Source organism: Lutra lutra, chromosome 3 (assembly GCF_902655055.1).
Source record: "Lutra lutra chromosome 3, mLutLut1.2, whole genome shotgun sequence".
In the NCBI taxonomy this organism is placed as follows: domain Eukaryota; kingdom Metazoa; phylum Chordata; class Mammalia; order Carnivora; family Mustelidae; genus Lutra; species Lutra lutra.
In genome coordinates this window covers 96,292,756-96,307,149 of record NC_062280.1, presented here as the reverse complement: position 1 = coordinate 96,307,149, position 14,394 = coordinate 96,292,756, and the positions used below count along the sequence as shown (strand labels likewise).

At 38.6% G+C, this 14,394-nt stretch overlaps 1 protein-coding gene across 1 annotated transcript in view; it reads left to right on the top strand.

Moving 5' to 3' along the window:
* The window catches only part of UBXN4 (UBX domain protein 4), a 56,088-nt gene that overhangs the window by 14,524 nt on the left and 27,170 nt on the right, over positions 1-14,394 (top strand). Inside the window, exon 6 of the mRNA XM_047722505.1 lies at positions 12,406-12,499. Within this exon, the coding sequence (XP_047578461.1) occupies positions 12,406-12,499 (94 nt within the window). The remainder of the gene's footprint in view (positions 1-12,405; positions 12,500-14,394) is intronic.

The following is a 14,394-nucleotide window of genomic DNA, read 5'->3' as shown; positions in this document are numbered from 1 at the left end:
TACAGATCGCTTAGGTTCTGGATGCACACAGAACTAGGGAATGCTATAATTAATATAGCCCATATAGCTGAATAGCAGGATACTTAACTTTTACATTTACTTGGATACTTGTCATTGCCAAATTCTTTGTTCCCTTTTGAATATGTTTTCCTCTGGTTATCGTTTTTCTTCACCTGAAATACTTCCCTTAGCATTTCTTTTTTTTTTTTCTAAAGATATTTTTTATTTATTTGATACAGGGAGAGACAGTGAGAGAGGGAACACAAGCAGGGGGAGTAGGAAAGGGAGAAGTAGGCTTCCTGCTGAGCAGGGAGCCCAACGTGAGGCTTGATCCCTGGACCCTGGGATCATGACCTGAGCTGAAGGCAGATGTTTATCGACTGAGCCACCAGGCACCCCCACCTTTTTTTTTTTTTTTTAAGATGTCTTTGTTTATTAGAGAGGGCACTCAAGTGGAAGGAGGGACAGGGTGGGGGAGAATTTTCAAGCAGACTCCCTGCTGAGCATGGAGCCCAGTGCAAGGCTCTATCTTACCACCCATGAGAATATGACCTGAGCTGAAATCAAGAGTCAGACATTTAATGACTTAGCCACCCAAGTGCTCCTTGCTTAGCATTTCTGATTATTCAGGTCTTTTGGCAAAATACTTCCTTTGTCTCTGAAAAATGAAAGTGTCCGTTTTATCTTCACTCTAGAAAGATATTTTTACTGGACACAAAATTTGGGGTTTACAGTTATTTTTTTCAACCATTTAAGGATCTTCTGGGCTCCATAGTTTTCTGATGAGAAGTTTCTGTTGATAGCAGAATATATTGCTTTTCTCTCTGCTTTCAGGATTTTCTCTTTCTTTGGCTTTTAGCAGTTTGACCGTATTATACCTAGATGTGCTTTTTCTTTGTGTTTATTCTGCTTGGGGTTTGCTGAGCTTCTTAAATCTGTAAATATATGATTTTTGCTAAATTTGGGGAATTTGGAGCCATTATTTATTGAAATATTTTTCTCTTACCTTGCTGGAAATAATTGCATATATGTTAGGCTTCTTGATATTATCCCACAGATTCACATTTTTCTTCTTTTTCCCTCTTTATTTAGATTGGATAATCTTATTGATCTGTAAGTTCACTAACTTTTATCATCTTTCTACTCTTAAGCCCATCTAATGAATTTTTTTTTTTAATTTTTGTTTTAAGATTTTTATTTTAAGTAATCTCTATGTCCACTGTGGAGCTCAGATTTAAAACCCTGAGATTAGGAGTCCTATTCTCTACTGAGTTAGCCAGGTGCCCCTACTGAATTTTTGTTTGATTTTTTTTTTTTTTTTTTTTTTTTTTTTGACAGAGATCACAAGTAGACAGAGAGGCAGGCAGAGAGAGAGGAGGAAGCAGGCTCCCTGCTGAGCAGAGAGCCTGATCTGGGGCTCAATCCCAGGACCCTGGGATCATGACATGAGCCGAAGGCAGAGACTTTAACCCACTGAGCCACCCAGGCACCCCTTGGTAATAATTTTTAAGTTAACTTTTTTTTTTTTTTTTAAAGATTTTATTTATTTGACAGAGATCACAAGTAGAGAGAGAGAGGAGGAAGCAGGCTCCCTGCCTAGCAGAGAGCCCGATGTGGGACTCGATCCCAGGACCCTGAGATCATGACCTGAGCTGAAGGCAGAGGCTTTTAACCCACTGAGCCACCCAGGCAGCCCAAGTTAACTTTTTTTAATAGACTTTCAAAATATTTTTTATGGTTTTATTTTTAGAGAGAGAGAACTTGCACAAGTCAGGAAGGGGAAGAATGAGAGAATATTAAGCAGGCTCCATGCTCAGTGCAGAGCCCCATGTGGGGCTCGATCTCATGACCCTGAGATCATGACCTGAGTCAAAATCAAGAATCAGATGCTTAACCAACTGAGCCACCCAATAGACTTTTTTTTTTAGAGCAGTTCTATGTTTATAGCAAAATAAAGAGGAAGGAACAGATTTCCTATATACCTTCTGCCCCACTATCTACATTCTCCACCAAAGTGATACATTTTGTTAAAACTAATGAGTCCACATTTGACACATTATAATTAGGCAAAATCCATACTTTATATTAGAGTTTTCTCTTGGTGATAATACATTCTGTGAGTTTGGACAAATGTATTATGACATGTATCCATTATTATGGCATCAGTATAGAACAAAGTATTTTTACTGCCCTAAAGGTCCTTTGTGCTCTGCCTATTCATCCTTACTGATCTTTTTACTGTCTTCATAGTTTTGCCTTTTCCAGAGTGTTATACAGTAGTCTTTTCAGATTGGCTTCTTTCACTTAGTAATAGGCATTTAAGCTTCCCTTGTGTCTTTTCATCACTTGATAGCTCATTTCTTTTTAGAGCTGAATAATATTCCATTGTCTAGATGTACCACAGTTTATGAATCTTTTCACCTACTGAAGAGTCATCTTGGTTTCTTCCAAGTTAGCAATTATGAATAAAACTGCTGTAAGCATCTGTGTGCAGGTTTCTGTGTTTACATAAGTTTTTTTTTACTTTCCTTGGGTAAATACCAAGCTCATGATAGCTGGATTGTGCTCTCAGGAAATGTTTAGTTTTGTAAGAAGCCAGCAAGCTGTCTTCCAAATTGGCTGTACCATTTTGCAGGTAAAATGATTTTGGATTTTCTTATTCTTCCTTCCATCTCCTCCTTCTCCTCTGACTTTTTATTTTGAAATAGTTTGACTCACAGAAAGTTAAAGTAGTTATACTCAGTCCCAGAGTACCCTTTACCAACATTTTATTCAATTTATCTTTTATTTCATTTTCCTTTACCTCATTGAGTTATAATAGCTCTGTCTCATCTCAGGATTGCCTTTTTTTTTGTCTTTTCTCCTGAGAATGGGTCACATTTTCCTTTTGGATTGTGTCAAGAAATTTTTGTGTCTTGTACATTGTTACAGACACTCTGGATTCTGTTAGTGTTGATGCTTTTGTTTCAGTAGACACTTACCTTACTTCAACTCAAACTCTGTCTTATTGAAGTGTGAGGTGTGAGTAGAAGCTCTAATCTCAGTTCTTTGTGGGTTTTTTTTTTTTTTTCACTTTGTTATGGAAAATTTCAGACCTCTAGAAAAGTAGAGAGAATAGTATAAGAAATCCCATGAACTCATTGCCTTTAGGAGTCTTCAATTCCTACCAACTCATGACTGATACTGTTTCATTGGTGCCCCCTATTCTTCATCTCCTTGTCACTTATTATTTAAAACAAATCTTGGGCATCATATTTCGTTTTAAAATATTAGTATGAAAAAGATGAGAACTTTATCTACCTGTCTATAGTAGGCTCCATGCCCAGTGTGGAGCCCAACTTGGGGCTTGAACCCGTGATGCTGAGACCAAGAGTGAGTCACTTAACTGACTGAGCCATGCAGGTGCCTGTAAAAGATAAGAACTTTAAAAAATAACCACAAATTGGTATCCCTTATGAAACATAGAAAGTTGAACAGTAATTCCTTTTTATCATTATTTATCTAGACAATATTTACATTACACTAAATTTTTGTTTGTTTGGAGTCCAGTATATTGTTGCTGCTTGATGAGTCTCCTTTTTTCTTTTCTTTTTTTTGAGTCTTTTTTTTTTTTTTTTTGAGATTTTACTTATTTATTTGACAGAGAGATAGTGAGAGCAGAAACACAAGCAGGGGGAGTGGGAGAGGGAGAAGCAAGCTTCTTGCCGAGCAGGGAGCCCGATGTGGGGCTCGATCCCAGAACCCTGGGATCATCATGACCTGAGCCAAAGGCAGACGCTTAACTGACGGAGCCACCCACGTGCCCCTTGAATCTTAGTTTTCATTTCATAAATAGATTCCCATTCTCACTGATTTTTTTCTGTAGCTTCCCACAGTCTGGATTTTGCTGCATTCTTTTTTTTTAAGTTTGTATTTTAATCACCCAGTGCTCATCACAAGTGCATTTCTTTTTTTTTTTTTTTAAAGATTTTATTTATTTATTTGACAGATAGAGATAGGCTGAGAGGCAGGCAGAGAGAGAGAGAGGAGGAAGCAGGCTCCCCGCTGAGCAGAGAGCCCGATGTGGGGCTCGATCCCAGGACCCTGGGATCATGACCTGAGCCGAAGGCAGAGGCTTTAACCCACTGAGCCACCCAGGCGCCCCCACAAGTGCATTTCTTAATTCCCATCACCTATTTCATCCATCCCCCCACCCATCCACCTCCCCTCTGGTAACTATCAGTTTTCTATAGTTAGAGTCTGATTCGTGGTTTGTATCTGTCTTTTTTCTCCCTTTGCTCATTTGTTTCGTTTCTTAAATTCCCCATATGAGTGAAGTCATTGGTTTTTGTCTTTCTCTGACTGACTCATTTAGCATTATACTCTCTAGCTCCATCCATGCAGTTGCAAATAGCAAGATCCCATTCTTTTATGGCTGAATAATATTCCTCTGTGTGTGTGTGTGTGTGTGTGTGTGCGCGCGCGCGTGCGCACGTGTGTGTAAACATATCACATCATCTTTAACAGTGCATCAGTCAGTGGACAATGGGCTGCTTCCATAATTTGTCTGTTGTAAATAATGCTGCTATAGATATAGGGTTGCATGTATGCCTTTGAATGAGTGTTTTTATGTTCTTTGAGTAAATACCCAGTGGTGCAATTGCTGGGTCAATAGGATAGTTCTGTTTTTAACTTTTTGAGAAACCTTCGTACTGTTTTCCAGAGTGGCTGCACCAGTTTGCATTCCCATCAACCATACAAGAGGGTTTTCCTTTCTCCACATTCTCTGCAATACTTCCGTTTGATTTTTACCATTCTGGCAGGTGTGAGGTGATATCACACTGTAGTTTTGATTGACATTTCCCTGATAAGTGATGATGAGCATCTTTTCATGTATGTGTTAACCATTTGGATGTCATCTTTGGAGAAATGTCTGTTCATATCTTCTGCCCATTTTTAAGTTGGATTATTCATTTTTGGGGTGTTGAGGTTTTGTATTCAGATTTTTTTTTTTTGAAGATTTCTACATATTTTAGAGAGTGCACATATGAGTGGGGAAAGGGCAGAGGGGGAGGAGAAGGGGGCAGGAGAGGGACAAGCAGACTCCCTGCTGGACACAGAGCCCTGTGCAGGGCTGTACCCCTGAGACCATGAGTGCTGAGACCCCATCCACCCTGAGACCATGACCCAAGCCAAAATCAAGAGTTGGACACCCAACTGACTGAGCCACCTAGGCACCCCTAAGGTTTTATTTTTAAGTAATCTCCATATCCAGTATGGGCACAAACTCAAAACCACAAGATTAAAGAGTCCCGTGCTTCACTGAGTGAGCCAGCCAGTTGCCCCATGGGTGTTAAATTTTTGTTAAGTTCTTTATATATTTTGCTTACTAACCCTTTGTTGGATATATCATTTGCAAATATCTTCTTCCATTCTAGAGGTTGCCTTTTAGTTTTGTTGATTGTTTACTTTGCTATGCAAGGTAGTCCCAATAGTTTTTGCTTTTGTTTCCCTTGCCTCAGGACACATATCTAGAAAGATGTTTTTATAGTTGATGTCAGAGAAACTACTGCCTGTGCTGTCTTCTAGGGTTTTTATGGTTTCAGATCTCACATTTGGGTCTTTAATCATTTTGAGTTTATTTTTGTATATAGTGTGAGAAACTGGCCCAGTTTCATTCTTTACATGTAGCTCTCCAGTTTTCCTAGTACATTTTGTTGAAGATTCTTTTTCCCATTACATATTCTTTCCTGCTTTTTCAAAGATTAATTGACTATATAAGTTACAGCTTTATTTTTGGTTTTCTGTTCTATTGATCTATGTGTCTATTTTTGTGTCAGTACTATACTGTTTTGTTTACTACTACTTTGTGATAAAACTTCAAGTTCATAATTGTGATGCCTCCGGTTTTGCTTTTCAAGATTGCTTTGGCTGTTTGAGACTTTTTTGTGGTTCACAAATTTTAGGATTGTTTGTTCTAGTTCTTTGAAAAATGTTGTTCGTATGTTGATAGTGTATTAAATGTGTAGATTCCTTTGGGTAGTATAGACATTTTAACATGTTCTTCCAGTCCATGGGTGTAGCATGTCTTTCCATTTCTTTGTGTCCTCTTCACTTTCTTTCATCAGTGTTTTAGTTTTCAGAGTACTGGTCTTTGACCTCTTTGAGTAGGTTTATTCCTAGGTATCTTATTATTTTTGGTCGAGTTGTATGTGGGAATGTTTTTCTAATTTCTCTTTCTGCTGCTTCATTGGTGTGTAGAAATGTAACAGATTACTGTGCAATGATTTTGTTACCTGCAACTTTACTGAATTCATTTATCAGTTCTAGCTGTTTTTTGGTGGAGTCTTTTGGGTTTTCTCACTATAATATCATGTCATCTGTGAATAATGAAAGTTTTACTTCTTCGTTGTCAATTTGGATGCCTTTTCTTTTTGTTGTCTCATTGGTGTGGCTAGGACTTCCAATACTGTGTTGAATAAAGTGAGGGTGGCCATCATTGTTTCGTTCTTTACCTTAGGGAAAAAGCTTTTTGTTTGGGTACATGAATATTTACAATTATTATATTTTCTTGTTGGATTGTCCCCTTTATTATTATATAGTATCCTTCTTTGTGTCATTATAGTCTTTGTTTTAAAGTCCGTTTTGTCCAATATAAGTATTGCTACTCTAGCTTTCTTTTGACATTCATTTGCATGGTAAATGTTTCTTCATCCCCTCACTTTTTTTTTTTAAAGATTTTATTTATTTATTTGAAACAGAGAAACAGAAAAAGTATGAGCAGGGGGAGGGGCAGAGGGAGAGGGGGAAGCAAACTCCCTGTTGAGCAGAGAGCCCCACACGGGGCCCGATCCTAGGACTCTGGGATCATGACCTGAGCTGAAGGCAGATGCTTAACTGACTGAGATACCCACGCACCGCATCCTCCCACTTTCAGTGCAGGTGTATTTAGGTCTAAATTGAGTCTCTCATAGGCAACGTATAGATGGGTCTTGTTTTGTTATTCATTCTGTCACCCTGTATCTCTTGTTTGGGGCTTTAGTCCATTTACATTTGAAGTAATTATTGATAGATATGTATTTATTGACATTTTATTACTTGTTTTGTGTTTGTTTCTGAGATTTTCTCTGATCCTTTCTTTCATGGTTTGCTGATTTTCTTCAGTGATATATTTGGATTTTTAAATTTTTATTCTTTGCATATTTATTAGTGGGTTTTGATTTGTGGTCTCCATTACATTTGTATGTAACATATTCTCTATATAGCACTCTGTTTTAACTTGATGGTTGTTTAAATTTGAACCAATTTTCCTCCCCATGTTTTAGGTATATGGTGTCATATTTTACATCATTTTACTTTGTGAGCTCCTTGACTGATTTTTTTACATAAATATTCATTTTTACTGTTTTTGTGTTTCCTGCCTTCATACTGTCATTTTTGGTCTTTCCTTTCCACTAAGAGTCCCCTTTAATGTTACTTGCAGGACTGGTGTAGTAGTCATGAGATCCTTTAGTTTTTGTTTGTCTGAGAAACTGTTAATCTCTCCTTCTATTCTGAATGATGGCCTTGCTGGATAGAGTATTCCTGACTACAGATTTTTTCCTTTCGGCACTTTAATATCATGCAGCTCCTTTGTGGCTTGGAAAGTTTCTGGGGAAAAATCCCCTGATTACCCTATGGTATTTCCTTTGTATGTAACTGTCTTCTTTTGTCTTGCTGTTTCATATTTTTTCTTTTCTTTTTTTTTAAGATTTTATTTTTGAATAATTTCTCTACCCAATGTGGGGCTCAGACCTACAACTCTGAGAATAAGAGTCACACACTCCACTGATTGTGCCAGACAGGAACCCCTTAATATTTTTTCTCTCTTACTATATTTTGCCATTTTAATCGCAGTATGTCTTGTGTGGATCTGCTTTTACTGATTTTGTTGGGGATTCTCTGTGCATCCTGGATCTGGATATTTGTTTCCTTCCCCAGATTTGGGAAGTTTTCAGCTATTAATTTCTTCACATAAATTCTCTGTCCCCTTTTCTCTCTCTTTTTCTTCTGGGACCCATGTAATAAGAATTTTATGTTTGATATTGTTATTGAGTTCCCTGTCAGTTCTTGTTTTGCATAATATTTTTTCTTTTTTGCTCTTGTTCAGTTTGATTACTTTCCATTACTCTTGTCTCGTAGGTCATTAATTCATTCCTCTGCTTCTTCCAGTGTGCTATTCATTCCATCAGTTGTGTTTCTCATTTCGTTTATTGAACCATTTATCTCTGCTATGTTCTTTCTTTCTTTCTTTTTTTTAAAGATTTTATTTGAGAGCATACGTGTGCACATGAGTTGGGGGAAGGGGAAGAAGGAGAAGCAGACCCCTTGCTGTGCAGCGAGCTCAGTGTAGTGCTTGATCCCAGAACTCTGAGATCATTACCTGAGCTGATGGTAGCTGCCTAACTGACTGTGCCACCCATTTGCCCCTCTGCTACGTTATTTCTTACCTCTGTGTTCATTTTCAGTGATGTCCTCTACTCTTTCCTCAAGTCCAGTAAGTATCCTTATGATCCTTGCTTTAAATTTTCCATCAGGCATGTTGCTTATATCTGTTTTGCTTGGATCTCCGGCTGTGGTCTTGTCCTGTTTTCCATTTGTGACAAATTCCTCTGTCTTCACATTTTGCCTAAGTCTCTGTGCCTGTTTCTCTATGTTAGGAAAGTCTGCTACATCTCCTGTTCTTGAGGGTAATGGTTTAACGAAGTTGAGGTCCTATAGTGCCCTGCAGTGTTGCGTCCTTTGTTCCCCAGGGCCTGCGCTTCTGGGAGTGTGTCCAATGTATGCTTCGCGCACTCTGCTGTTGTCTCCTGGCTGCTTTATGCTTCAGGCTAGTTGTCTGAAGATGCTCTCTTAGTCTCTCTGTCTTTTGCAGATAGCGTTTGGTTCCTGGCCAGAAAGTGATGCGTTTTAACTAGGTGTGCCCTGGTCTGCTTGTGAAATGAGACCTGTTACCACCGCTGCCAGAATAGAGGCCTCACTATGCTCTGGGATTAGGGATTATGCTCTGTGAGCAGGGATTTGGGCTGGTCTTTTGGGGAGGAGGGCTCATCATGCCCAGACTGAGGCAAATATGACTGGGAAGAGTGGTTTTTCCAGAGTGTGACATGGCAGGGCTTGTTGAAAGCAAGTTAGATAGCCAGTCTGGGTGCTGTGCTGCTTCCCACTTGTGGCTCTGTTTATGCTGAGGGGTGAAGGAGAGAAATGGCACTGGCCAATTTGTTTATTTCTGGAGGGATCTTTCTGTCAGTACTGCTTCTCTGGGATATAATCTGAGATGAGCACCTAACCTCCCTATTATGACTCCAGGTACTATTTAGATCACTGTTTCCATGCTGAGTATCTGTGGGCTGTTGTCCCTGCCTTTTACTCCAAGAGCAGCCCCAGTGTCCTCTGAACTCTCCCAGAGCCAAACACACTGACGTTTAAAAACTCCAGGCTTTAAGCCCTGCTGGTTAGAAGAATTCATGAAATTTGGACCCTTTTGCTTTCCAGGCCAGTTGCTGTGTGGGTTCGTTATCCCTCTGCACTCTCTTGTCTTGTTTGTTTCTCACCCTTCTCTGCCACCACAGTCCTCTCTCCACCTCAACTTCCATGATTTGTTTCTCTTCCGAAGTTGTGTGTCTGCATTTACTACCTTCTTCGATGTGACTTCTTTTCTGCCTTTAGTTGTGGAGTATGTTCTGCCAGTCTTCAGGTCAATTACTGGTGTATTTAGGATAAGTTGTTAGTTATGTATTTGTGTTTGTGGGATGAGACCAGCCTAAGGTCCTACCTCACCTCCATCTTCCCCTCCTCGTGGACTTTGCTGCATTCTTAGGGTATTATGTAAATATTCTTTTAAGTTGGTAGTTAACATTACAGGCTTGATCAGATTTAGGTTCATTATATATTCTTTTTTGGCAAGACTGCTTTGTAAGCGGGAGATACATTATGCCTAATTATCCAGTTATGTTTTTAAACCTGAAGTTAGAACTTCTAATAAATTTTCATTATGTTTGGGTGTTTATCGTTGTTTTAGCTTGAAAGTTTTTTGAAAATCTGGAACATTTCATTCATTAATTACCTGTTAAATATGAGCTCATATAAGCTGTTTCATGCATAAAGTTATAAATGTATATTCCATACTCATAAGTCATTTACACAATGCCAAAGACAACTCTGCCATGCTGTTGGAAATCTTACTGTATATGACATCTATCCATTTTTCTTTGTTTTTAATCAAAGATCTAACTGTATTGTTGTTCAGCACCTTTTTTTTTTTCAACTATCTGCAAGTTATCTTCCAAAGTTCTGTTAAGTTTTTTTGCTATATTAAGGTATGAATGTCCTTGGCATTAATTTAATTTACTAATGAAATTGATTTATTTCCAATTGAACACACACTGGATGCTAGTGGTTACCACTTCTTATTCAAGGGTTGCATTTAGTAATGTGCCAGTAAATATTAAAGAAGAGGCTTGGGCGGGTGGGGGCGGGGTGGCGGCGGGGGAGGGAGGTGTAGGGTGGTGGGGAGCCCTTGCTGGGAGTATTTGCTAATTGCCAAGATGTACTACTCCTACTATGGCTGATTTCACACTACCTAGGTGATGCCACTGAATGTAGAGGTAGGAATAGATGTGCATCATCAGCTCTGCTTAGTTATTCTCGTATTCCCACCACCACTGTAATAGCTGAAGCACTTACTTTGTGCTATCTTCGTAGAAGTCTAAGTTTTTTATGTGAATTAACATACATTAACATAACAACTCTATGAGGTTACTGTTCTCATTATACAGATAATACCCAGGTTGAGTAATTTACTAAAGTAATAGGACAGGATTTGAATCCAGATTTTGTTGCTTCAAGGTCCTTACTCTTTCAAAGATCAGAAATGTAAAGAAGAATCAAGTAAGTTGCAAGTGGTAAGGAAGAAAATGGCAGAGGTTCTAAAGGGAAGTACCAGAAAATAGCTGTTCTCTACAAGCCAAGTAGAAAATTCTGGCCTTAAGGAAATTTTTTTTTTTAAGATTTTATTTACCTTTTTTTTTTTTTTTTTTTTTGAGAGAGAGAGAGCAAGCAGAAATTGGGGAGGAGCAGAGGGAAAGGGACAAGCAGTTGTTATGCTGAGTGCTGAGCCCAACATAGGGCTCTATCTCATGACCCGGAGATCATGACCTGAGCTGAAATCAAGAGTCAGATGCTTAACTGATTGAGCTACCCAGATGCCCCAGGAAATTTTTTAAAGTATGTAGATCTTCCTTGATTTATGATTGGGTTACAACCCGATACATCCATTCTAAGTTGAAAATATTGTAAATCAGAAACGCATTTAATACACCTAAATTATTGAATATCATAGCTTAGTCTAGCCTACCTTAAACATCCTTAGAACACTTATAGTAGCCTACAGTTGGGCGAAGTCCTCTAACACAGAGCTTGTTTTATAATGAAGTGTTGACTCTGATGTAACTTACTGACTACTGTAGTGAAAGTGAGAACAGAATGGTTGTATGGTACAGAATGATGTAAGTGTGTTAGTTCTTTGTCCTTGTGATTTTGTGGTTGACTGAGAGTTGCCACTGTCTTTTATCAGAGGCAGTAGCTTAGTGCATATCTGTAGCCTAGGAAAAGATTAAAATTGCAAGTATGGTTTCTAGAATGTCTATCACTTATATACCATCATGAAGTCAAAAAACTATAAGGCAAACCATAGTTAAATTGGGGGCCATCTAGTACTAGTGTAGATACAGATAGCTTCGTTAAGGAATTACTCTGGTTTGCAAAAGCAGATCACTTGGACCTGCATTAATTCTAGAATGATACCCAGGATCAGACTTTGCCTCTAGAGCTTTACATGTGACTGTGGCTGCTGTATTGGACAGCATAGATACTGGACAGCAATGCTCTAGAGTAAACCCTCCCCATGGTCAGTCATGCTTAATTCTACTTTTGTTATATTCCCCTCCTGCCAGATTAATACTTTTTCATCTTTTCTCTTTGACCCTGACTTTGGTGGCCCTCAACAGGGTAACTGCCTTATTTCCCACTTATATATTGTTGTATCCAGATCCAAATGCCAGAATTAGGAATCGCTTGCTCCTTCCTTCATTCCTTCCTTCCTCTTTTTTCTTTCTTTCTTTTCTTTTCCCTCCCTCCCTTCCTTCCTTCCCTTCTTTCCTTCCTTCCTTTCTCTACGTCCAGTGTGGGGCTCAAACTCACAACATGGAATCGCATGACTGAGCCAGCCAGGTGTCCCAGTAATCACTCATTTCTTATCTTCTCCATTATTAGGAAAATTTTGTAATGTTTAAGAAGATTAACATATGTAACCCCAAATATTTATACATTTTAAAAATTGGCATTAAATACAATATTCTTCTTATTTCTTTTTATTAAATAATTAAGGAGGAGAAAGTTCAGGCCATGCCAGTCCATCTCAGGATCGTGGTGGATGTTCAAATCAGAAATCTCCGGAGGACCTCACTGTCAGAGTGGAAAGGTTTGCTCTTATTTTTGCAAGTAATATTTTTAAGAGAGAGTGGTTCTCAGTTATTTCATTAATTTGAGTAAAAGTTAAAATTACACAAATGTAGTTTCAGAATCTTGGGTTGAAATTTTTTATTACCTGGCCAACTTGTATCCATAAAAACTATATTCTACAAGTAAAATTAGGTATCTCTGAAGTCATCAGTCACCTTCAGGTCTGATCAGCCCAAGAGTCTCTTTTTCACTGGTTTTTGATACATGTGTTTTTCTGTCCATCACTTCTGCTTTTAACTCTCTGTGCCATAGGATAGTAAGTTCCCAATGGGACAAACTTCAGCTACTTTTATGACTGTACCGAGCCTTGGTTTTGCATAAGTCGATGTCTGTTAAGTGTCATATGTTACTGGTCTAATAATCAGGTAAAGATTTCTGACTTTTTGTGGTTTGTACTTTAGTATTTTTAATAATACAGAAATTTCCAAATTAGAGCCCATTATAGTATGATTCTTAAGTTATATGAATTGCATATGGATAAAGCAGGAATATTTTTTAATCTTGACCTAAAACAACTTAGCGAGGTTTTTTTGTTTTTTAAAGATCTTATTTATTTATTTGACTGAGAGAGTGAGTGAGAGAGGGAACACAAGCAGGGGGAGTAGGAGAGGGAGAAGCGGGCTTCCTGCTGAGCAGGGAGCCTGTTGGGGCTTGATCCCAGGACCCTGGGATCAGGACCTGAGCCAAAGGCAGATACTTAACGACTGAGCCATCCAGGCGCCCCACAACTTAGGGTTATATGGAAGTTAAGAAAATTTCTTAGACTTGAGTTTCTTGTTCACACAGAGGCCATGGGGGAACAAGTTTCAAAATGATTACTAACATTGGGTATTTGGTTTTGCTCATGACTAAGAATCCGCTTCATTTCAGCAAAACCTAGATTCTGATGGTTCTTTGTAGGTGTCTGGGCAGGGCCAAGATCTTGAGTTAAAAGGATAGATTTGCTCACAGTGGTAAGAAGTGGTAAAAGGCTCAAAGAACAGTAGCAGAGAACCAAAGTTCCCAATGATTCATCCTCTTTGTTTCATTCTGTTTTGCTAACACCAAGTCCACCACTGGCTATCTTTCTTTGTACCACCTTGGGGGGAAGTGACAATAAAAGATCAGAAAAGGATTTGGAGACTTGGGGGGAATGAAAAGATACACAGCAGGTAGCCCTTGTAGGGTGGGCTTAAGTGCTATTTAATTGCAATGTGAAAGGGAAGTTGCTGTTGTTTCATAATAGCTTCCATTCTTAAGAGAGTGTCTGCCCCTTTCTGCCTTGCCTGCATGATACTACAAACAAAATAATATACCATCTTTAATTAAAAGAGTTACATATAGTGACTACACTGGTGTATATGTGTTAAATATAGTATATTGAGTCAGATAAAGACAGTTTAAGACATAGAAGAAAATGTTTATGTTAATATTATGGAAGCAAATTAGGGATTTTTTTTTCCGCTTTGTTTTGAAGTTGCCAAACTGTCTTCATTGAGCATTATTACTTTTATAATTAGCATATCAGGACAGAGTGGGTCTATAGGTTGTTTGAGATCCTTAAACTGAAAAAAACTTTTAAAGCACTCTTAGAGATACGTACATATGTATTTTTTAAAACCATATACCATTAGAACTCGTTACATGAAATGCATGTGGGCTAGGGCCTTTTAAAAGGGTACTAGTGACGGGCGCCTGGGTGGCTCAGTTGGTTGAGCAACTGCCTTCGACTCAGGTCATGATCCCGGACTTCCAGGATCAAGTCCCGCATCGGGCTCCCAGCTCCTTGGGGAACCTGCTTCTCCCTCTGACCTTCTCCTCTCTTATGCTCTCTCTTACTCATTCTCCCTCAAATAAATAAATAAAATCTTTATA